Source organism: Sarcophilus harrisii, chromosome 4 (assembly GCF_902635505.1).
Source record: "Sarcophilus harrisii chromosome 4, mSarHar1.11, whole genome shotgun sequence".
Lineage (NCBI taxonomy): Eukaryota > Metazoa > Chordata > Mammalia > Dasyuromorphia > Dasyuridae > Sarcophilus > Sarcophilus harrisii.
In genome coordinates, this window is record NC_045429.1 from 360969869 (window position 1) to 360996596 (window position 26728).

Consider the following 26728-nt stretch of genomic DNA (forward strand, 5'->3'; position numbering starts at 1 on the left):
TCCAAAGTTTCAGATAAATCCCAAACAGTTATTTACCATAACCTTATATCTGTAACAGTAAGAAATTTATCCCAGAAAATTCACACAATTCTTACATACCCAAATAGATGTTGATTCTTGAATAAGTTGAATATTATACCAATCATTTTGCTTTTAAAATACCCAATACACAGAAAATACCAAACTACATATTGTTCACAACAAAAACATTTTCAAAAGGAAGAAGGCAAAAACTATTATTCTTGGAATCCCTTTCAGATAATTGGCATCAGTACAGTTAATTAAAACTTCCTATTTTCACATAAGAAGAATCTGAAAAGTTCTTGAAAACATCAATTAAAATTTTTGAAATATCCCTTTCAAACTATAGATCATATTTCTGATCATACTCTTTAAACAAAAAAACCATTATGTATCTAAAGAAACAAATATTCAATCAAAACGTCTTGTAAGAGCAGCCTGTCCCTTTAACTCACAGTTTGTTTTCTTCAGCAAAGACAGCTTTCCACTGCTGCTCTGCTGCTCTCCCCCCACAAAAACAGATTCCTGACTCACAGCTGTCTCTCTGTGACTACCCTTTCTAACCAATTCTTTCTTTTTCCTATTGATTCTTCTTGAAATCATTTGCTTCTACTAATCAATCATTCTTAAAGCACCTTTATTTTCCCCTCCCATCTCTCTGTCTTTCTCCTCCCAATGCCTACTTGCTCAAACCTTCTCCAACATACTTTAAAGACTCCCAAACCAATAACCCTTATGACTAGATGCTCCCTATTTAAACTATTAATTGCTTTTTGTAAACCAATCTCTCTTTTCCCTTGTCTTTAAATCACCTTTAAAAAAAAACTTTAAACTTCAGGATTCACAATTAATTTTGAACCAAATTTCATAAAATTAATAATATAGTTTACAAATTACCCAATACTTTAAAAAAGCAACATACCATTTAAGCAGGGAGATACAAACATGGCTCCCCTAAGGTAAGCAACTGGCATTTTGTTTAATAATCTATATTTCAATTTGAAGTCCAACCAAATAATAAAAAAAGAAAATTTTTTCTCTTCAGTTGTAAAGGTCTCAATATTCAAATAATTCTTAAGATTTTTACCCAGAATAAATCTAACATGTGCAAGGCAACAGTAAAATTATTTCCCCCCAGTTTCAAAATTATAGTACCTCTTTAAAATATAGTAAGTTCCCAAAACTTTTAATCAAATGTTGCAGACAAACAATTACCAAATTTAGCCTTCTTAAACTTTCCGTTCTCTAATTCCATGAAAGCAAAGTTACTAATAATGATTTTCTCTTTCTCCTGGGACAATTTTTTTTAGAAACATGCCTAGTTTTCCCACAGGTCCAACAGGTCAGAGAGCCCCCGTGTTCAGCTATTTACTTCTCTTACTCTATTTTTATTCCCAGTATCTGCAATTTCTTGTTTCCAATCTTAACACACACACCAATTTAAAATTATTTAAAAATTAACCAGTACTTTAGTTTGTAAAATTTTCTAAAATCTACCTAGATATTCCATTCAAATTTCTTTTCTTTAGTAAGCCAGGAAAGAATTAATCATCAATCCCTGCTTTACCATGAATTTTTTTTTTTAATCTGACTGAGTCCTGTTAACAGGCTTCTTGTTTAGGAGTGATAGCCACCATTCTTCTATTTTCTTAAATCTTTCCAAACTTTCAATCTATGTTTTTATTTTTTCCCCTTCTCTCCCCCTTCCTGCAAAGCCACTGCCAGAGGCAGAGGGAGAGAAAGAGAAAAAATATTTTCTTTTCTTGAGAAGCCCAAAACTAGTTCCCAACTTACCAATACATTCTGAGACACTCTGAAAGAATTACTACTCTGAATGAATTCCAATTTCTACAATTTAGCCTGATATTTTTCTAAGCCTGCAACACAGAGGCTGAATTGTTTTCTTATGAGCTTGCTAACTTTTAACATAGAACAAAATGCAAAGCAGACATATACACACAGACAAACACAAAACTCTATTTTCACCTTTTACATATAGATTTAAGTATGATATACCCAAATGGTCCTGGGATATACATCCTCCCACTTTTCTTCCCTTTTATATCTGGGAAGTTCATTCCAGTCTTGAATTCCTTAGCAAATGTCCTGATACAAATTCTTGGACTGCTTCTGTCCCATTTTACCATCTTGGACCTAGTCCAGGTGTTTGGCATGAGGTCCTTCGTTACCCTTACGCCCCTGCAGCCACCCAAGAGCTTCCACAGGAAAAGTCCTTTATCATTGGGGTCTACAGCAGACTATACCAAAAACAAATTTAGGAGGGCTAATCCATTGGGGTCTCCCTTGACCCAGCCAATAGACCTCCAGACTCCCAAGAGCAGTTACCTTGAGTTGACACGTGTACATATCTTTCAAACTTCAACTGCGGGGCATTAGGACTCTGCTTCCTTTAGTCTTCAATTCTGCTTTCCACTGAGTATCCTTGCCTTAGGTCTTTGTCTAAGAGGGGAAGGAGGCTGGTCACCCAGAGCCAGAGACCATGGAGAAAACTACTCAGTGGGCACCTGTCCCTCTCTGGGGTGCACACAGCTGTCTCCCCCAAAGACTCCATCCCAGACAAGCCCCCAACTGTGAGGGATGTAGAAGACCCTTATCCAAAATGACTACTCAGAGATCATTCAGTAAAAGGCAGAAAAGTTGTTTATTGAAAACCTCCAGAGGATGAGCTGTCCCATCACATGATAAGAAAAAGAAAACTCATGGTAGGAGGGCTAAAGGAGTAGTAAAGATACATAGCTTTTCTACAAGAGATTATATCACAAATAAGGGTGCATTGAGAAGGGGAGGGGGAAGCATCTAATTGGTTGTTGCTATTTGGAGATATTGGAATGGAATGTTTCTGTTTCCCTGAATTTTCCTGATTTCTAGAAAACAGAAAATCGGACCTTCAGGCTTAATCAAGCAGATAGTGGTTCAGCTAATAGACTAAATATCAATAAATGTCAAATACTGATAAATGTCACCAGCTCAGGTTAAGTAAATATGTTTATGGCTGGCCAAGGCTCAAGTAAATATGAGCCTGCACATATTATACAGATCATAGGGGAAACACAGAAATAATGAAAATAAAATACAGAAAAAGAGTTCATACATTCCTGTAAGTTCTTCATCTTATCTCTCTCTATTCCACACAAAGTCTATAGTTAAGTAAAGAAGATTTGAAGATGATAAATTTTATTGATGAAATTATTTTATTTTTTTCTGGTTATACATGTACATTCATAAGAACAACAACAACAACAAACAAAGAAACAAACAAACAAAAAAAAACAAAACACATTTCTTGGGGCAGCTAGGTGGTACAGCAGATAGAACAGCCCTGACATCAGGAGGACCTGAGTTCAAATCTGGTCTCACACACTTAACATTTCCTAGCTATGTGACTCTGGGCAAGTCACTTAACCCCAAATGTCTCAGTGAAAAGAAAAGAAAAGAAAAGAAAAGAAAAGAAAAGAAAAGAACAAGAACAACAACAACAAACTACCACAAGTCTTTATGAATCGTGTTGGGACAGAAAAATCAGAACAAAAGGGAAAAACCATGAGAGAAAAACAATAGAAGAAAAAATGGTGAATGTAGTATGTGCTTATTTGTATTCAGTCTCCTTTTTCTGAATGCATAAAGTGTTTTCTATCTAAATTTTATTGGAATTGCCTTGGAACACTAAACCACTGGAATCACCATCTTTTATTTGATCATTGCACAATCTTGCTGTTACTGTGTACAATGTATTCCTGGTTCTGTTTGTTTTGCTCACCATCAGTTTGTGTAAATATTTCCCACCCTTTTTAAAATCAGCTTGTTCATCATTTTATAAAACAATAATTTTCCATATACCATATATCATAACTAATTCAGCCATTCCTCAGTTGTTGGGCATCTATTCATTTTCCAATTCTTCATTACCACAAAAAAGAGTTGCTATGAACATTTTTTGCTCATGTGGTCCTTTTCCCTCCTTTATGATTTCCTTGAGATACAGACCCAGTAGCATAACTGTTGAATCAAAGGGTATGAACAGTTTTCCAAATTGCTCTTTAGAATGGTTGGATCGGATGGAAAAAAAATTAAGCATTACAAGGTTATATAAAACCATTGCACCACACAACGCCATGGGGTGGGCTTCTTTCTTTTGAGACCATTTATAGAGTGATAGTTTTGAAGTCAGGAAGACAAGTTAAAATATTATTCATTATATAAATATCACAATCTCTCTGAGCTATAATTTCTTCATATATAAAGTAAAGATCTTGGTATTCTGTTACCTATTTCATATAGTTTTTTAAAGACTTAAATGAGATAATATATATAAAGTACTTAGAAAGTACTTAGAAAACTTCAAAGGGCTGCACAGAGTGACATAAAAGTATTAAAGCAGTTTTAAACATTAATAATTTAATATAATAGCTTTTAAGATTAACATGAATAATAAGGATAAATGATTAAGAACAAAACTGAGGCTCTCAACAAATTAATCGCCATATGATGTTACAAAGACAGTGCTGAAGTAAGTTTTCACTTGTTTTAAAATGTTGATATTTTAAAAATTAAATAAAATGAAATGTTGCATTTAAAAAAGTAGCTTAAAATTGCTTTAAGACTCTTGGGTCACTTTGTATAAATATTGGTTATTTTATGCAGGTGTAAATGGAGGACTTAAGAGGGGGTGGTGAATGGGAGAACCAAGGATAATGTGCACTATGGAGGAGCGGGAAAGCAGCTAGGCGATACAGTTAATAGAGTGTTGGACTTCAAGTCAGGAAGATTCTTTTTTCTGAATTCAAATATGACTTCAAATACCTACTAACTGTGTTGACCTTGGACAGTTCACTTAAAAATGTTTGCCTCAGTTTTCTCATCTGTAAAATGAACTGGTAAAGGACATGGCAAACCACTTCAGTATCTTTGCCAAAAAACTCCAAATTGAAGAATTGGACATAACTGAAACAACTAAAGGACAAGATAGAGGAGTAGAGCCTAAATGAATAAGAATGTTAACATATATACAGAGCTCAATGTGATTCTAATGATCATACATTTGCATTATTGTATCTCACTAAGGTTATGCTACCTAACAGGAAGGAAGGAAGGAAGGGAGGGAGGGAGGGAGGGAGGAAGGAAGAAAAGGAAGAAGGAATGAAGGAATGAAAGAAGGAAGAAAGCAAGGAAGGAAGGAAGGAGGGAGGGAAGAAGGGTAGGAAGGAGGATGAGAGGGAAGGAAAGAGTGAAGCAAGCAAGGAAGGAAGCAAGCAAGGGAGGAAGGAGGGAGAGAGGGAGAAAAGAAGGATGGAGGGAAGGACAAAGGAAGAAAGGAGAAAGCAAGAGAAAAGAAATAGGAGAAATAGAGAGGGAGCAAGGGAAAGGAGAAAAAGAAATTACTGATCTTTCAGTTTATAAAGATCTTATCACAAGTTTTTAGTTATTTCTTATAGAAGGACATTTGTTTAGTTTTCCATTTGGGGCAGCCATTAAAAATAGCTACAATGAATATAATTTATAAACATAAATCATTTTCTTGCTTCTTTGATTTCTTGACATTATAAACATAATCTGTTGTTGTAACTTCCTACTAATATTTTACTTAAAATTGTTTTGCTTTTATGTTCATTAGGTTTTTAAGAGTAATTACTAGTTAAAGTACCCTGTCACTGCTTTATTTGTTCAAAAGTAAAAGACAGGTGAGAACTACAAAAAGTACAACTATTATAGAAAATTTGTGTGGTAAAGATTATTCCTGAAGATAAAAGTAAGACTTGTGGTCAAAAGCTACAAGTTGATTCAAGCATATGAGTTTTCTTTACTTAAAAAATTCCTTTCTAGGTTTCTAGGGTATGTGTTATTCTTCTCCTGAAAACTATGTATGAGTGAAAGAAAGTCAGGTTTATGAGTGGACTTCAATGTACTCATTTTTCTTTCACTTGCTTTATGTTGAATAACTATATTGTTTTAATTATTTTTTTTTCTTTTTGTGTAAATTGTAATCACATTGGTGGAAATGGAAAGAGCTATGTAGGCAAGAATTGAGGATTTTCACAGAAGAAACAAAGTTGTGTTTAGACACTTCTGTTTTCTCATCTTTATAAGAAGAAATAGGGAGACACTAGGGATGGCATAGTGATGGTAAATTAAATGCTATATAAAGTTAGAAGTTCTCTAGTATCAGATTCAAGCAAAGAAAATTTTGCATGAGGAAAAGTCCAAAAAAGAAAGACATAGATGATAAAAAAAATTGATGATATATCTAAAGCCATGGTGGATTATTGTACAATAAATAGCCCTTAAGAATCAGAGGTTTTCATATGATTAATTCACCCACTTGCACCTAGTAATGAATAAGAAAGTGGGCCAAAGTTCTATTCCATCTCCACTATACAAATAATGGTCATATCCCTGATCTTGTCACCACCTCCAAAGGTACCAATTTTATATTCAGGAATTCCCCCATTTTACCATGATTTATTGGCTTTTTAATCTCTTTGTTTTCCCTTAGAAAAAACTACTTTTAATGACCTCCAATCCCTTAATCCCACACTTTTTTTTCCAGCTCATCTTCCCTATACTAGCCACTTTCTTCTCTGGTTCCTATCTTGACTTCCTGGTGAACAAATTTGACATAGTAGTTACTTAGTAAATACTTGTTTCCTTCTATATAACAATCTTTTTAGAGGAAAAAAATCCAGTATAATTGATTGGATCATCAAATAAGTCAGAAAGTGCATGTAATGTACATCACTCTGAAGAAGTAAATTTGTCTATTTTCCTATTTCTTTTATTGAGCTATATTCAGATTTTTAAAATTTTTCAATATTCATTTTAATTTTTATATATGTGTAGTGTGCATAGTTTTTTTCTCTTTCCATTGTGTAGTCATAGTATTGTAGTCATGAAATGGACAAAGGACTGGCCACCCCTCCCCTCCCTCAGTTTTAGGTTAAAGGGCCTCAGGCTCACAGAGAAATGTCTGCTCATCTAGATTAAAGGAGGTGTTTTGCACTTCAAAGTGCCTGCTCAACATTGAGGGGTATCTGTTCTATAACCCTGACCTATAAACTATGTTAAACATCTGCCATTGTATCTTTGGTCCTCTAAAGTCGAATCACTGTTTAATGTCAAAATGTGCCAGCAAGGGTGAATAAGAATGCTTATAAGGCTGTCCCTACTTCAGTTCGGCATGGAACCATGCCAGAATCCTACTGGAGGTCTGTTTTAGCCATGTAGGCCATCTAGGCCGGTAAGAAATAAATTATCTCTAAATTATGAACCATCATGGCTGTCTTGAATTTTATTGCCTGGGCCATTTCAGTCATTTTCTATGTTATTCAACTGTGAATCAGTTCTTGTAAATTTTTGCATGCTTCTTTTTATATTTTTCTACAATAATTCTATTATGTTCATGTTCTGCAATTTGTTTAGTCATTCACTGATCAATGATGCACTCTGTACTTTGTTCCTAATTCCTTACTGTCACAAAAAGTACTGATATAAACATTTTGGTGTTTATAACTTTCTTCTTATCAATGTCTTGTTTGGAGTAAAAGCCAAGTATTAGCTTGGAGTATAGTAGACTCTCTGGGTATTGCATCACTTTATTTGGATAATTCATATTGCTTTCCTAAAAGGTTTACTGATTTCATTCACAAAAAATTGTGTTAGGATTATTATCTTTCCACAATCCTTTTAACTTTGACTATTCTAATCTTTTGTCATCTTTTTAAAAGTTCAGGATATGAAGTGAAATGTGCATTTCTTTTATTAGTAGTAAATTCTAACATTTGTGCAATCAGACAAGGTGACTCAATTTTAAAACATTATTTGAAACTTTGAATACAAGGCAGCTAGCTTGTATAAATTGGCAAGAGTGTCCATGTCCCCTAATCCCAATTCTTCATGGTTACCTACTCCCATCAAGATATTTTTGTCCTTATATAGAAATTGCTTAGTTCTGTCTATAAAAAGTAGTGCATAGTTCAAATGGTGACTAGCCCATTCAGAGCTTACTGCCTTGACTCATGAATACAATCCTCTTAATTTTCTCTTCCAGAGTTTGCCCCATTCATCAGGGCAGAGTCTTTTTTCTTTTCTTCAAGGAGCTAAATATGGTAAACCAGCCAGGATGGCCCCTTCACTCAAATCATTAACACCAAGAGAGGCCTATTCCACTGGAAGCCAGCACTTGGGCCTTTGTCAGAATAAAAATCAGTGTCCAATTCCTCAATGGTTAATCAACTGTGAAATGGTTGGAGAATTAAATCTCCCAATCTCAAAGGAAAAGGAGATACAATTCCCAAAACCAAGCTGATTCTTTCCCCCTAGTATGGTAAGATTAAAAACACAAAGAAATTTATTTGGCTTATTGAAAGATTTTAAAGGAACCTAAAAAGTTTATGGGAAGGTTAGAGGACTACCATGAGTCTTGGAAAGTGAAATAACCAAAAGTCTATAATTTGAGGTGCAGGAAGCTAATGACTCTTGGAAAAATTAAGAATTCTGAATGTTATCAGTCATGATGATAAGGATTTGATTTGATTTGGTTGAGGTTTGTTCTAAAACTAAACTATACTGTCATTTCATTTATGACTAGATGGATTCTTCTACTAATGTAATTTTAATATATCAGAATATAATGCAAAGTACATTTGTTATTTGGCATTAAGACAACTTAAAAGATTGCTGTGAAGATCAGGTAATGTAATAATTATTGGGCAGCAAGATGGTACAGTAGATAGAGCAGTGACCCTGAAGTTAGGAGAACCTGAGTTCAAATCTGACCCCAGACACTAAATACTTACTGAATGACCATAGGCAAGTTATTTAACCCCAATTTCCTCATCAACAAAAACAATAGCAAAAACCAAAAACAGAATAATTGTAAGGCACTTATTTATCATAGTACCTGAGGTATGGTAAACACTATATAAATATTGGCTATTATTATTTTTATTAAGTATAAGTATTCTATATTATATTTGAATATGATTAAAATGTTTCGAAATTTAAATATTAAAATGCTTACTTACTGTTTTTTTGGGGGGGAAGTTGCAAAAATTTCTTAAATTGCTCTAATCAGTCAAGTTTTTAGGACTTTCTGTTCAAATGGTCACAAAATACTATTGGCCCTGCTGCCAGCTAGGACCACTCCTGGTCAAAGTTGGGGGGACTTACAAATGTGTTTAAAGAATGAGTTTTATCTGATAAATTATTTGATTCTCAGTTATGGAAATCATAAAGTTTCACTTGCACATAAATGATATGTACTGGTTTTATCTCTGAGCCAACTTAGTATCAATAAACTTTATATTCAAAGATCTTAATTTTTTTTTACTTAGGGTTAATAGACAATCCATATTGGGCACTTACTGTAGCTAATATCTTTCTGGGATTCATGCAAACTATCAGCAGTGAAGTATATTCACTGTATATGCTAACTTCCTGAATGTAATTATTCTTCATTTATATATGAAATAAATATTACGTCCTTAATTTGCTCATTGTTAATTGTAATTGCAATCTGAGAAAAATTACAATATTCTAACTGTAAGCTAAAATTAGTAAAATTTCATTTAAGGTAAAATTTCTCAGAACTATAATTTAACATTTTTCTGAGTTTGATTTCAGGTACAATTGTCTGGATTCTCGATAAGCTAACAGTTCATCATTCAAAAGGAATGCCCAAAAGGAATAGACTCTGAAAATTACTATAGATGTTATGTCTGTGCCTGAGAAAGTTGAGGAGGAAGACTTAATTGAACAAATTTCAAAACATCTTAACTCAGTTACCCCATTGTGTTATCTCCTTTCTCAACAGTAAATTTTTCCACCTGGCAATTACACCCTGTGAATAATGTGAAACTTTGTTGCATGGTTAGCTGTTAAGTATTACTCTTACCTAGAACCAAACATAGGTAAGGAAGTTTTTCTATTTTTATGCCTCATGTCAGGTTAGTCTGTGCCCTTGAAGGGACAATCTTGTTATTATCATAAGCATGTCCTTCCTTTCCCTTTTAATATCAAATTTATACAACCAAGGCAGGTAAAGTATAAAAAAATTGTTATTTTAATACAGTATTATTAATTAATATACTAATGCTAAACCCTTAAGCTTAGGCTTGGAGAATCAGATTTAATACTATCATACTCTATCATTGCTTTTTCATTTTATAGCAACTTTCTATAATAGGGTACATGGTTAATAAAAGACACAACAGTTATTTAAAATCTCATTGTTTTCAAAGTGAAACTATAGCCATTGTTATGAGTAAAATGCATTTAATAAGCACTATTTTCTCTATGAAATTAATTACTTATATATCATTTTTACTATAGTAGGAGTGGTATTTGCAATTTTAAAGTAAATTCATTTGTGTACTATAGGTCATTTGTTCTCAAAGATTTTTATTATCTATGCTTTCATAGATTAAAGTTAAATCCTTATTAGTCTTTACTCCTCCAAAGGAAGGAATTGGAATTCACTGGAGTTCTAAAAACTTAAACTGGAAACTTAATTGAAATATTTTTGAGAGCAAACAAGATCAAATGTTTATATATGCATTTTAAAGATTTTTTAAGAATTCTGCCTTCTTTGATATGTTAAAATTTAATTTTCCATTTTTCAGTTGGTATTTGAATTTCCTAAATATGTCAACATAACAATTTTCCAACTTACAATGCAGAAAGATAAATGATAATGCAATTAATGTCAATTCAGACAGACATTGTAACTTAGTTTACAGATCTACTCTGGTAAATATTAAACCTTTAACCACAAAACCTCATTTTATATGTCAGATTTTTCTTTACATGTCAGATCCTCAGAAATTTTTAAAGATTCTTTGGATTGTTGTTGTTGATATTTATATCAGTATAAAAGTTAGATAAATACAGAAACAGAAAGGGGTATGTAAGAATTTAAATTCTCTAAAGTTTTAAGTGGGTTATGCATACTAATTTGATGTTTTGGTTGGTTGACAAAATATGAACTAGTTACTGGAGAAGTGATGTATTTATGAGAATGTAAGGTACATCATGATTTATTTTGTAAAAGATTTTTAGCAGGAACATTTAAGAATCTATGATGACATGATAAAATGATGACATGTCATCAAAGAAACAAATCTACTGAAGAAGACCCTTTTTAGAGCTGCTTTGAGAATGAGCTCTATTCTAGAATGTCTAAGATGGAACTGAAGACTAGACAATTACTTGGAACCTTTAAGATAAAATGCAATGATTAAATGGACATTGGGACTGGATTACTGAGGTACTAGGAGACTTGATGTTAGTTATTGTTGATGGGCATAATTTTGTTACTTTGGCTTTTGTTACACTGTATTTTTTTATTGTTTTTTCTTACTTATCTTGAAAAGTGAAAATCTCCCTTCTAAATTTAATCTATAGTTTTAGATTCTCTTACTATAGCTTGTGCTGTATTTAGTTTAACTTGTTCTTACATGACTGTTTTATTATTCTTATATTAACCGGTCAGAAAAACCACCTTAATTGAATATTCCCTGGCAAGGAAACAACCTACTACTTATTCTTGCTGAATGAACCCTTGTGGCCCTCTATCTTATTTATTTATTTCTTCATTCATTCATGTACTTACTTATTTATTTATTATAGCTTTTTATTTACAAGTTATATGCATGGGTAATTTTTCAGCATTGACAATTGCCAAACCTTTTGTTCCAATTTTTCCCCTCCTTCCCCTCATCCTCTCTCCCTGGTGACAGGTTGACCAATACATGTTAAGTATGTTAAAATATAAATTAAATACAATATAAGCATTCATGTCCTAACAGTTATTTTGCTGTACAAAAAGAATTGGAGTTTGAAATAGTGTACTATTACCCTATGAAGGAAATAAAAAATGCAGATGGACAAAAATATAGGAATTGGGAATTCTATGTAATGGTCCATAGGCATGTCCCAGAGTTCTTTTGCTGGGTGTAGTTGGTTCAATTCATTACTGTGCTATTGGAGATGATTTGGTTAATCTCATTGTTGAAGAGGGCCACGTCCATCAGAATTGATCATCATATAGTATTGTTGTTGAAGTATATAATGATCTCCTGGTCCTGCTCATTTCATTCAGCATCAATTCATGTTAGTCTCTCCAGGCCTTTCTGAAATCCTCCTGCTGGTTATTTCTTACAGAACAATAATATTCAATAATATTCCTATATCACAATTTATTCAGCCATTCTCCAATTGATGGGCATCCACTCAGTTTCCAGTTTCTGGCCACTACAAAGAGACCTGCCACAACATTAGTGCACATACAGGTCCCTTTCTCTTCTTTAAGATTTCTTTGGGATATAAGCTCAGTAAAAACACTGCTGGGGCAAAGGGTATGCATAGTTTGATAACTTTTTGAGCATAGTTCCAAATTGCTCTTCAGAATGGCTAGATGTATTCACAATTCCACCAACAATGCATTAGTGTCCCTGTTTTCCCACATCCCCTCCAACATTCTGCATTATCTTTCCCTGTCACTCTAGTCAGTCTGACAGGTGTGTAGTGATATCTCAGAGTTGTCTTAATTTGCATTTCTCTGATTAATAATAACTTGGAACATCTTTTCATATGACTAGAAATAGTTTCAATTTCTTCATCGAGAATTGTCTGTTCATATCCTTTGACTATTTATCAATTGGAGAATGGCTTGAATTTTTATAAATTAGAGCCAATTCTCTGTATATTTTGGAAATGAGGCCTTTATCAGAACCTTTGACTGTAAAAATGTTTTCCCGGGTTATTGCTTCCCTTCTAATCTTGTCTGCATTAATTTTGTTTGTATAAAAACTTTTCAATTTGATATAATTAAAATTTTCTATTTTGTGATCAATAATGATTTCTAGGTCTTCTTTGGTCATAAATTCCTTCCTCTTCCACGGGTGTGAGAGGTAAACTATCCTATGCTCTTACAATTTATTTATAATCTCATTCTTTATGCCTAGGTCATGAGCCCATTTTGGCCTTATCTTTGTGTACGGTGTGAAGGTGTGGGTCAATGCCTAGTTTCTGCCATACTAATTTCCAATTTTCCCAGCAATTTTTGTCAAATAGTGAGTTTTTATCCCAAAAACTGGGGTCTTTGGGTTTGTCAAACACTAAATTATCAAAGTTATTGGCTGTTTTGTCTTTTGAACCTAACCTGTTCCATTGATCAACTACTCTTTCTCAGCCAATACTAAATGGTTTTGGTAACCACTGCTTTATAATATAATTTTAAATCTGGTACAGCTAGGCCACCTTCATTTGATTTTTTTCCATTAATTCCCTTGAAATTCTTGACCTTTTGTTTTTCCATATGAACTTCATTGTTATTTTTTTCTAGGTCATTAAAATAGTTTTTGGGGAGTCTGATTGGCATAGTGCTAAATAAACAGATTAGTTTAGATAGTATTGTCATCTTAATTATATTTGCTTGCCCTATCCAAGATTAAAATTGGTTAGATCAGACTTAATTTGTGTGGAAAGTGTTTTGTAGCTTTGCTCATAAAGTTTCTGATTTTCCCTTGGCAGATAGATTTCTAAATATTTTATACCATCAGTAGTTACTTTAAATGGAATTTGTCTTTGTAACTCTAACTGTTGGATTTTGTTAGTGATATATAAGAATGCTGATGACTTATGTGGGTTTATTTTGTATCCTGCAACTTTGCTAAAGGTGTGGATTATTTCTAATAACTTTTTAATAGAATCTCTGGGGTTCTCTAAGTATACCATCATATGATCAGCAAAGAGTAATAATTTGGTTTCCTTATTACCTACTCTAATTCCTTTAATCTCTTTCTCAACTCTTATTGCCAAAGCTAGCATTTATAATACAATATTGAATAGTAATGGTGATAGTGGGCAACCTTGTTTCACTCCTGATCTTATTGGGAATGGTTATAGTTTTTCCCGATTACATATGATGCTTACTGATGGTTTTAAATAGATGCTACTGATTATTTTAAGGAAAAGTCCATTTATTCCTGTACTCTCAAGTGTTTTTAATAGGAATGGATGTTGGGTTTTATCAAATGCTTTTTCTGCATCTATTGAGATGATCATATGGTTTTTGTTAATTTGGTTATTAATATGGCCAATTATACTGATAATTTTCCTAATATTGAACCAACCCTGCATTCCTGGTATAAATCTACTTGATCATGGTGTATTATCCTGGGGATGATTTTCTGTAGTCTTTTTGTTAATATCTTATTTAAAATTTTAGCATCAATATTCATTAGGGAGATTGTTCTATAATTTTCTTTCTATGTTTTCAACCTAACTGGTTTAGGTATCAGTACCATGTCTGTGACATAAAAGGAATTTGGTATGACTCCTTCATTCCTTATTTTTTGAAATAGTTTATATAGCACTGGGTGTGGTGTTTTTCTTCTTTAAAATATAATGGTTTTCTCTGAGCAGATTTCTTGGGGAGTTTTCTGGAGGCAGCCTTAGTTTCAGTTAAAAGTAATAATCACCTCAAATACAGCCAGGTGTTAAAAGTTCAGATCTTTTATTGCTTCCTCCAAGATATCCTGGTTAGTTTTCTTAGAGACCTATCTTTCTGCTTGGTTCCAACAGCTTTTGCTGCTAATCTTTTGCCTCTGCCAGCTTCAGCTTCTCTTCTTCCAAATATCTCCAGCCAGCACCAAGGTGAAAGTTGGAATGAATCTGTCTTGCTTCTGAGAGAGGGCTTGTGGACTTCTGTATCTCCCAGAGCACTCCTGGCTCTCAATCTCCCAGAATGCTCTGTGTCTGGTTGTCCTTTGCTTCTGCCTCAGCCTTCAGCCAGCACAAAGGTGGAAGATGGAATGAATCAGACTCTACCTCTGAGAGTGGGCTTGTGGGATCCTAGAGTGGGATTATGGGTTTCCTCCCAGAGTGCTCTCTGGCCCTAAGAGCTTCTTGCTTATGTGAGCTCTCTAAAGGTGTGAACACAAGCATTGTTTCTATTAGTTCCACTTAGTACCATGTTTCTTCTGACCCATAATATCTCCTTGTAAGATCAGAGCAATCATACTGAACCATGCTAAATTAGATAATTATTGTCTCTATCAACTCTAATGAGTTAATACTTTCTAAGGATTCCAACAATTGGGGCTAATTGTTCTTTAAATGTTTGGTAGAATTCACATGTAAATCCATCTGGTCCTGGGGATTTTTTTTTAGGGAGTTGATTAATAGCTTGTTCTATTTCTTTTTCTGAAATGGGACTATTTAAGCAATTTACTTCCTTCTCTGTTAATCTGGGAAGCCTATATTTTTGGAACTAGTCATCCATTTCACTTAGGTTATCAAATTTATTAGCAAATTTATTATTATAAGCTCCCCAGGAATGTTTAGGAATAAAGGCAGTAGTCACAGGGAGTGCATCAATTGGTTTTAGGTGATGTGTCCCCTGGGAAACTTTAATAAAAATATTAATATGTTTATTATCCATAACACTACATTGAAATTCAGAAAAATTCTATTATTTGTTCAGTGTAGCACAAAATTCCATGTTAAGGAATGGATTTTGATTTGAAGTTGTTTTTGTATTTAATAATCAATGTTCTTTTCATTGCACCAGCAGATGATGGAGCCAATTTGGCTTATGTGTACTGATGAATAACATACATCATCTTTCAACTTCATATAGAACAAAGCACACATAGAATCCAGAGTCACCTCTTTCAAAAGAAAGAGCCAGTAAGGGGCAAGATTTAGCTTTAGTTTTAGCTTTCATTCCTCTTTGACTGCAGGATTGATTGGCTTTTCAATGTTATCTCAAATGGAACTGAACTTTCTATTCCTACTCTGGTATTTTCCTCTGGTGCTGTTATTACCTGGCCTAAGGCTGAGTCCCTGTGCAAAAGAAAGCTAAGTGGAAACATTTCTGAGCTCTATAGGAAGAGACATATGATATTATTTTCCTAGCTAATTCCCTATGAAGAGTTAGCTCCCTAGATACAGAACTCTTCTGTTTCCTGAATCAGAGAGAGGCATGTATCTATTTTCTTCTGTTTCCCAGACTTGGTGATCATTGCTTTATTATCTCTTCTGTCTCTGTTACTTCAAGTTACCTTTATTCAGTCCCTCAAAACTTACTCTTCCTTTTTTTAAAATAATTTTTTCTACTTCTGTTCATTTTACTTTTCTTTTTTTCCTCAGTCTTCTTTTTTGAAGACCAGATAGGAAATTCAGATGGAGTAAGTGTAACAGAGAACAAGAAGGAAGCTGTGTCTAGTTTGAATCTGAAAAATGAGAACTTGGGGATTTGGGACAGAGAAACCTAAGGGAGGGAACTTGTTTTCTTCACTGATGTTTCACATCAGCTATTAACTTCTTAATAAATCAACAATGATCCCTTGAGAGGTGACCAGCTAATTCTCATTATCAGTCTCATTTTTTTTTCAATTTGGGCATAGATGTTGAAATTACTTTGTTGGTCTTGGTTTCACCCATTGGCTTATATTTGGGGGTAAAAATTCAGTATAGTAATGACTCTTTAGGGTAATAGTAACACTTTTTCTGAGAAAGACTTTGGGGCCCTAAGTAACACAGAAACAAAAGAAATTTCCATGGAGAACAGACTGAAGGAATCTTTTGTAAGGATGTGAAGTGAAGGTATGTGATGAGATATCTTGGAGTTAGGTCTACTTTAGAGAGGACATAGTACTTGGGGTTCATGGAGGACCTTCCATATCACATGGCAAGAGGAGATTTTTATGGAGATTTTTCAGCCAGGAAGTTCCTAGTTTAGAAAAAGAATCAATTGTAGACAGATTGGAAACAATGACATTGGGCCTTAGAGCTCACATTATATGGAACAGATAAGGACATTAAGGGTATAGAGATTTTAGCATTTTCTGACTATTAAAATATGTACCTATGCTTATTTAATGAATGATCATATTGCTCTTGAACTATAGCCTTGTCCTTTACTCCCTGAAATAGCTGACAAATAAATAAGGGGAGAAGATTATATGGGAGTGAAGAGAGTCCCAAAGTGCTTATCTATGCTGGAGACTGGGGAAGTTGAATAGGACATTGTAAGGAGATAATGGAACTAAAATGACAGGAATGAAAAAACAAAGACTCAGGAAGGGAAAAAAGGCAGTACTGTCATTGAAATTGTCAAAGATCATTTTATTTCATAAGTAGCAAAGCAGATGTAGAAAAGCCAAGGAACTTTCAAACTCTGACTGTTTCTCCCTTTGTATTCTATTCCAGAAGATCCAGTGTCCTTTATGTTCTGTATATCTTTTTTTTTTTTTCTGGCCAATTGAGCAATTATCCTTATTTATCTTTTATCTCTGACCCCTCCCCCATTAGAGTTTCCCTCCTTTTCACATGCAAGTGTCTCCACATCTCTCAATTTCATCTTTCTTGTCTGTCACCCCAGAAAACCCACCTTTTATGGTAGTTTTCTGAATTAGTAGGGAGATAAATGTATTGACGTACTAACTACTCTTTCTTCCTATCCTTTGCCAGTGCAGAGCTGCGTTATGTCATCATAAAAACTCACATTATATAAAAAGAGGAATAAGTGAAGGTAATCTTCCTCTTTGGAAAGCTTTTTTTTTTTTTAATTGGATCTCACTTTTCTGCCTCACTCTGAGGACCATCTACCATAGAATCAATATCAAGAATGAAGAGCCAGAATAGTGAAGAGGTAAGTGAGACCCACTTTGGCTGGGGAAAATCCTGGAGGCAATTCCACATAATTCTATTTGTCAATCACATCCTTCAATGGAATGAAAGTTTATTTCAACTAGGGACTGTTTCATTCTTTGGGCTTATATCCCCAGTGGCTAACATAGTGCCTGACATATAATAGACACTTAAATGAATTGTTCATTCCACTAACAGCTGCGACAATTTATCCATACTAGCACAAAAACTAGAGGAGTTATGCTAACTCAATAAGTATCCTTATTCCCTAGTTCTCTGATGATGTGGGCAGAATATAGGATTGGGACTAAGAAAACCCTGATTTTCTCCTGGAACTATTAATTGAAATGTGTTTAAGCTTTGGCAAAATGACTACTACTACCACTACTGCTATTGCTACTACTACTGCTACTACTATTACTATGCATGTATGTATCTAGAACTTTTAAGTTTTGCCAAGAGTTTTATAAATATTATCTCATTGATTCTCACAACAATCCTGGGAGGCAGATGTTTCTGCCTATTTCATAGTAGAGAAAACAGAAGCAGACAGAAGTGAAATAATTTTCTCAAAAAAAAAAGAAATAATTTTCTCAGGTTATACAGTTAGTATATGTCTGAGACTAGATTTAAAATAATATGTTCCTGACTCCAATTCAGTTCTCTATCTACTGCACTACCCAACCTGCCTCATTTAACCTCTTAGGGATTTAATTTCCTTATCTATAAAGTAAGGATCCCAGAATCGCAGCATTTTAGTTAGAAAGGGCCTAACTAGCCACCTTGACCAATTCATATCTGATAAAAATAATAATATCTTACTCTCAGAAAAGAGGAAATAAATATATGTAAGAAACAATCTTTGCAGTGATATAATAGACAGTGCTTACCTGGATTCAGGAGAATCAAAGTTCAAATTCTCCCTTAGATACTAATTGGTTTTGAAACATTTAACAGATTGCTGTGTTGAACAGGAATTTATTCTCCTTGACTACAGTAAGTAAAACTGGTCCTGATCAAAAAGTTACAAGGAGAGAAATTTTAACTTAATTTAAGAAAAACATCCCTAACATTGAGTTATTTGAATATCAAATGGGCTGCTTTATGAGATAGTAACTTCCTAATCACTACAGGTAATGATCACTTATTAAGGGTGTCCTTGTAATCACTTGCCATGATCATGTTACAGTGGGAATTCATGATTTAAGCAGGAGTCATGCTACATAATCCCTCAAGTTCCTTCCACCTCTGGATTCTATGGTTTACTGTTGTTTTGTTCTTCATTCTCGAAGAGGACCATGATATCAGGGAGGTGATGCCATGACATGCAAGTGAATTGGATTTAAGTGAGGGAGTGCCGTGCAAAGTCACTTGCCTCACTTTGTCTTCCAGAGCCATTGGGTTTCAGTGGCAAGACATAGATCAAGACAAATGAAGATGGCCTTGGATGAAATGGGAGACCTTGACCTTTTTAAGCTAAGATATTCAACAAATTTTAGTTTGACTGAGGCTGCACCTATTCAATGATTAAAACTAGGTAATAGCACAGTGTATATGGCACCTAATAAGCACTTAATAAATAATTTTGATGACTAATTTAAAGTTGATTAAATAAAGACTATCAGGAAACTAATGGTATTGAGTTATTTTACTTAACATTTTCTTGATAGTGATCAGTGTCTTTCACTAGTAAGGCAAAAACATATTTAGCAGCAATAATTTGGAATTTGATAAAGGAGCTTCAAAATAACAGAATTGCTAGGACAAGTATTAACAGAATTTTGATGACAACTACTACTGCCTTCTGACGGGAAACAGGAATAATTAAGGGACTTAAAAGGAAGATATTAGAGTGAATTGTCTACTAGGTACTTAATGTTTGTTGAATTAAATTGGCTGGAATTGATTAGGTTTATAGATTTAGAGTTGGAAGAAATTTTAGAAATAACATAGTCTCCTTATTTTATAGAGGAAAAGAGATGGTGAAATAGCCTAATACTAGCTTATACTCAGTATTTGGGTATAAGAAACAGTATTTGAATTCATTTCCTCCCACCCCATATTGGAGTATTTTTTCCAATATGCCATATACTTGAGCAGTAGAAAATGAAAGGAACAAAAAAAGAATTGCCTGTATTTGGACTTTAGAAACATATTTAATTGTAATTATTCATTCATTCCCAAAAAGTTGACTCTACCTTGGAAAGATCTGATGTCATTATGATTTTAGTAGGGACCTGGGAATGCATAAGAGCACTGAACAATGGTACCAATTGAGGGGAGGCTGTAGAAATAGATATTTCATCAAAGGTTCTTAGAAATTGTGTTGAATCATTGTATTAGGTTATTAAGTCTTCTAAAGTTGATTATCTTTATAATATTGGTATTACTATTTAGATCATTATCTACCTCTGCTCAATTTACTTTGCATCAGTTCACAGAAGTTTTGCCAGGTTTTTCTGAAATCTTGCCTTTGTCATTTCTGGCAGCAGAAGAGTATTCCATCATATTCATAGGGCATAATTGGTATTTATTTGCTTCTTTATATCATATATTTAATCTGTTCCATTGATCAATCACTCTAATTTTTATCTCGTACCAAATTGTTTTGATGTTCACAACTTTATTGTGCAATGTGAAGTTTTGTACTTCTAAGTACATTCTTTCCCATTGTTTTTCATTGACTTCCTTGATATTTTTGACCATTTTTTTCCCCAGAAGAATTTTATTATTTTTTATATCTCTATAATGTAATTCACTGGTAGTTTTATTGCTATGGTACTAAATAAGCAAATTAATTTGGGTAACATTTTCTTTTTTTATATTTTCCAATTATTTATTATATTTATATATAATTTATTTAAATGACATATATTGTTATATATAATATTATTATATTTATTATATATCCAATTATTTGTTATACTTTTATAATTATTTAGATGTATCTTTATTTGTGTGAAAAGAATTTTGTAACTGTGTTCATATTAGTTTCTGGGTGTGATTTATGTCATTGTTAGTTATTTTTGATGGAATTTCTTTTTGTTTCTTTTTTCTGATTTTTAAAAGAATATATATATGTAGAAATGATGGTGATTTGCATAGTTTATTTTATATCTCACCCCTTAGCTGAAGTTGTTAATTGCTTTAACTAGTTTTTAAGTTGACTTTGTAGAGCTCTGTAAGTAAATTATTATATCATCTGCAAAAAGTAAGTCATTATTTATTCCTTTCCCGTTTATTTCTTTTTCTTGTCTTATTCTTCTACCTGCCATTTCTAATACATTATTAAACAGTAATGGTGTTAATGGCATCTTTGTTTCATCCCTGATCTTATTGGAAAGGATCCCCATTAGATAAAGCTTTTACTGCATCAATTCATATGATTCTATAATTTTTTTTGATTATTAATATGATATTGATGTTGATATTCTTATAGTTTTTGTAATGCAGAACCAGTCTGACATTCCTGATATAAATCTGGCTTGGTCATAAAATATAATCTTTGTAGTATGTTGTATTCTCCTTATTAATATTTTGTTTTAAGAATTTGCACCAATTTTTATTAGGGGAATTGGTCTATAGCTATCTTTCTCTGTTTTTCGCTTTCTTAGCAGTTCTTTTTTTCAGTAACATTTTATATTTCCTTTACCATTTTGTCAATTCTAATTTTTAAGGAATTATTTTCTTATGTGTGTTTTATATATCTTTTACACAACTGTTACTTCTCTCTTTGTAACTTTCTTGTATAATTCTATTTTTTTCTTCCTATCACTCTTATCTGGTTTTTAAAAAATCTTTTTTTTTTAATTTTTGGTAAAAAAAATCTTATTTTTTTTTTTTTTAAGAATTCTTCTTGGCACTGTGTCCAATCAGCATTTTTTTCCAGCTTTGTCTGTAGGTCTGTCTCTTCATGTCATTGTCTTCTGTGTTTTGTTTCTTGAGCTTTCTTTTCACCATCTAGCTTTTTGTGGGGGTCAGGTTCTTTTTTTATTTGCTCATTTTTCTAGGCTTCTCTTTGCCTTTGGACTTTTGTTAGTTTTGGATTCTGCTTATTTTTGGGACAATGTCTGATTTGAACTTCTGTCATTTTATGTTTTTCTGCTGTTTCAACAGCTCATTTTGAGTACCTGTATGTTTTTAGTACTTTCAAGATTGTGTGATTTAGCACCAACATGTATTCATTCTCAGATCTTTTACCTTCCCTGGGTCCTATAATGCTTGCTATTGTTTCCTCCATTGCTGATGTGCTGTGCTCCTGGCCAGGCACCTTACCTTACCAAAGTTCTCTCTGTTTATATTCTTAAGCTGCCCTAAGCTGGAAAAAATATTCCTTTTGACTTTTTATTGGTTTTTCCTGATCAAAATGTGATCTGGCACATTTTTTAGGTGTTTTGGAAGAGGTGTGTAAGGTAATCAGAGGAAAAAATTGCTGATTCTCACTTCATCGTGTTGATTCAACCCTAATAAAGGTCTCAAAATGTACAAATGGGGAAGAATGTTCCAGGAATGACAAGACAGTCTTATGCGAGAATTTATGGAGTAGTAGTTTGAGAAGGCTGGATAAAATTCAGGAGCAACAAAACATGTTTAGTCATTAGTCAGTAGCAAAAATAGTCATTATGATTGAAGGAAGAGGGGTGAAGAAGCAGTGTTAATTAAGTCCAGACTGGAGCCAGATTGTTTAGGGTTTTAAATGTGATGTTGAGGAGTTTTTATTTTATCCCACAATCAAAAAGAATGAACTAAATATTCCTTGGCAGGAAAGTGGCACAGTAAAAATTAAGCGTTGTTCTGAACTTTTGGGCTTGGATTGTAAAGGAAAAGAATAGAGGGAAAGAGGAAGGGACTAGGCATTTAAATAATACTATATGTCAAACACTGTGATAAGTCCATTTTGCAAATATTATCTCATCTGATCCTTATTACAATTCTGCAAAGTAGTTACTGTTACAGTTGAGAAAACTTGAGACAAATTAGATAAATATTTATCAATTTTGATAGTTATTTCAAAAGACTTTTAGTTATTGTTTTATAGTATTTTTTAGTTTTCAGATTATCTATTTCTTTTTGAATTTTCATTATCTTCACTATTGAGCTTACTTGGATTTCTTGATTTAGAGGCTATCAAATTTTTTAACTCATATTCACCTTATTAGTCCTCTACTTTTCTATTTCATCCATACATATTTTAGTGATAGATATGGATGTTTATATTTATGTGCAATGTGCACATATATGTACGTACATGTACACACATGTATGCACGTGTATATGTATCACAATACATATATGTTTGAGGACTACTTTAGTTGTATTTTAGAAGTTTCAATATATTATTTTTATCATTTTCATTTTCTTTTACATAATTTTGTTTCTGTGATTTTTCCTTGAACTACTAATTATTTAGGATTTCATTATTGTTTCTATTTGTACCCATCTTTTGCTTATACTCCCTAATCTAATTATTATTATTATTTTCAGTATGGTTTGTAAAGGATGTATTTGTTTTTTCTGTCTTTTACATTTATTTGAAATCTGTCAGTGCCCTAGTACTTGGTCATTTTTTCTTTTTTTTTTTATTATAGCTTTTTATTTACAAGTTATATGCATGGGTAATTTTACAGCATTGACAATTGCCAAACGCTTTGTTCCAATTTTTCCCCTCCTTCCCCCCATCCCCTCCCCCAGATAGCAGGTGGTCATTTTTTCCTAAAAGTGTTATGCGATACTTAAAAAAAAAATTCCTTACCAGTCCTATTTAGGAAGCAATGTAATTCTTTTAGCACTTGTTTCTCCAGTAATCTGATCAATTCTTTATGTTCACACATGTTTATCTTTCTGTTAGTTTTGTCTAAAACCAGGAGGTACATTAATCAATCAACTTCTATTAAACATATATTATGTGCCAATCACTGTGCTAAATGTTGGGGATAAAAAACAAAACAAAACAAAACAACCAAAAAACCAAAACACAAGTCAACTGCTACCTTTGAGGAGGGCGTAAATTGTGAAGAAGAAAATAAATGAATATGTACAAACAAGTTATATACAACATATAAAGGAAATAAAAGATCAGCATATTAAGAGGAGTTAGGAAAAAAATCTCCTTTCTACATAAAATGATGAAGAGTAGACACCGAAAAAGAAGGCAGAAAGAGAGATGAAAAAGCAATATGTTACAGTCAGATAAAGCGATTTCTGCACTTTTGAATATGAGATTGGTAAAGTTGTGGGTGATGCTAAGATCAAGAATATGACTATCTTTGCATTTAGTTAAGGCAGAGTGAAAGTGTAATTGGGGAAAGGAGTAGAGTGAGAAAGGTTTTCTATTTTAATTGTTAAAATTTTTTTGAAATGCAGTTAATTTTCATTATGAATATAGATGCTAAGGATTTGGAGGACACAATCTTATTATTGGTATTAGGTTATTTATTTCTTTTCCTTCTCATTGTTTATATTAGATTTTCTATAATTATAGCAATAAATTCTAGATAGAAAAGTAGGCATCTTTGTTCTACATCTTTGTTCCCTTTTATTGGGAAAAAGTTTTAGTGTATTTCCATGGCATAGGAAGCTTGCTTTTGGTTTTAGATACATATTTTATTATATTTAAAAAAGCTCTTCTAGGGTTAAGTGCTGATTCTTGTTTTTTTATATATAAATGAGTATTATATTTAATCAAAGACTTTTTCTACATTTATTTTAAAAAGTCATATCTTTTATATGTTTTTGTTTTGATATGATTTACTGCATTTCCCCCTCTAGTATTGCTGCATCCTTACATTTCCAGTATAAATCTCACTTGGTCATAAAGAATCATATCTTGTATTTAAAAAAAAATCACAAGTTAGGTCTGATCTATATTTTTTCATTATACTTAAAATTGTAGCACTTCTCTTACTAGTTAATTAATTCTGAGTCACATATATACTAGAAAATCCTCTTTTTCCCATAATCTTTAACTCTACCTCTCTTTCTTTAGTCCCCTAATCTTCTAACCATAACAATATCAAGATTTTTGACTATACCATTTATTCACGGTATAAAACCCCTAACAAAACAGAGACAAAAGTACTTATTTATAGTGACATTTTCAAAGAAGATCATAACAGAAGTTATTTCTAACCATAACTGAAACATTTAATTTCTCAGTTATGGAAACACAGTCACATTGTTTAGATCATACATAAGAGTAGTCAAAATCTTTCAAGTATACCACTAATTATTTTTCTTTGCAAAATTAATAATTTAAGTCAGATTTCCATGAAAGGAGTTATTATTATTATCATCATTACCTTATTTGATATTGTTTTCAGACATTAGAATTAACTGTATCTCCAGATGACAAATAAAATTACAATTCCCTAAAATTGAATTGCTTTTTAAAGATACAATATCAGTATCTGTAATCTCATTGGGAGTGGCTATTGAAATTAGAGTTATCATAATTTTTGAGATAGTACCCCTGATTTCCATAATTACTTGCTTATTAAGTGAATCAATTATTTGTTAATAAAGATTGATTCTAGTCAAATATGTTTTCCCTGTTAAGGGAATCTTAAGAAACTACTATAGTTGCAGCCAGGTGCTACAGTGGATAGAGCACCAGCCCTGAAATCAAGAGGACCAGAGTTCAAATATGGTCTCAAACACTTAACATTCCCTAGCTGTTTGACCCTGGGCAAGTTACTTAACCCTGATTGTTCTTTTGAATGTTTGCGAAAAATTTAAACCCAAATTTTTATCCTCTTGGTCTCAGTAAATCCCAAATATAGTACCCTAAATTTGATACAGGTTGAATCTAGTCAGTGGGAATAGTCAAAATGTACTTTTTAGGGCTTTAAACTTCTCATTTAAATATATTTATATCTCACTCACTACTAACTACTACTTTTAATTCTCCTCACAGTTCTTTTCTTTCACTTAAGGTTTTTGACTATACCTATTGACCAATATATGGACTATATTGGACAAATCCAAAGTGATAGCAATCTCCTACATAGTTCTGAATAAATGTTCTACAGCTATTGAACTCAGCAGCCTCTTTCTTCCTCACTCTTCTTTGCAGGTCATTCCATGGAGGCAACTTCCTTCTGAGAACATAACCATGGTCACTGAATTCCTCTTGATGGGCTTTTCCAAACTTCAAGAAATGCAGCTTTTGCTCTTTGTTAACTTCCTTTTTCTCTATCTTGTCATCCTGATTGGGAATATCACCATTGTCACTGTCATAATCCTGGAACACAGCCTCCATACCCTGATGTACTTCTTCTTGGGTGCTCTCTCTGTGTCTGAGACTTGTTATACCTTTGCTATCTTGCCAAAGATGCTCATCAATCTTCTCTCTGTGCTCAGGATCATCTCCTTTACCAACTGTGCACTTCAAATGTTCTTATTCCTTAGCTTTGCAGGCAACAACTGTTTATTGTTGGTTGTAATGGGTTATGATCTCTATGTTGCTATCTGCCACCTTCTGCGTTACCCTATTATCATGAACTGGAGAACATGTAGACTACTGGTAGTCACATGTGGGGTGACTGGCTTTCTTATCTCAGCAGCAATTACAACCCTGGTCTTCAGCTTACCCTTCTGTAACTCTAATAAGATCAATCACTACTTCTGTGACATTTCACCTGTTATTCATCTTGCTTGTGGTGTCACTTATGTCAATGAGCTGTTCATATTTATCTGTAGTGTTTTTGTGCTTGTGGTCCCATTTATTTTCATCTGTGTCTCCTATGGCTTCATTGTGAGTACCATCTTGAAGATTCCATCCACTGAAGGGAAGAAGAAGGCCTTCTCTACTTGTGTCTCCCACTTAACAGTGGTAGTAGTCCACTATGGCTGTGCATCCTTTGTCTATCTGAGACCCTCATCCAGGGTGACATCAATTAAAGACCAGTTGATAACAGTTACTTATACAATTATTACTCCCTTGCTGAATCCTATGGTTTACAGCCTCAGGAATAGAGCTGTCCAGGTAGTCATTCAGAAAGTGATCAGCTGGAGAGAGTTTTCCCACAAAACTATATAA

General features: G+C 33.2%; 1 protein-coding gene across 1 annotated transcript; it reads left to right on the top strand.

The window, feature by feature from the left end:
• The first annotated feature begins 966 nt into the window (after positions 1–966).
• On the top strand, positions 967–26728 carry LOC100923970 (olfactory receptor 10R2-like). Its single transcript, XM_031968683.1, is given in 5 exon segments — positions 967–980; positions 16530–16568; positions 17610–17637; positions 17639–17692; positions 25763–26728. Coding segments are annotated over 5 exon segments (1101 nt in total).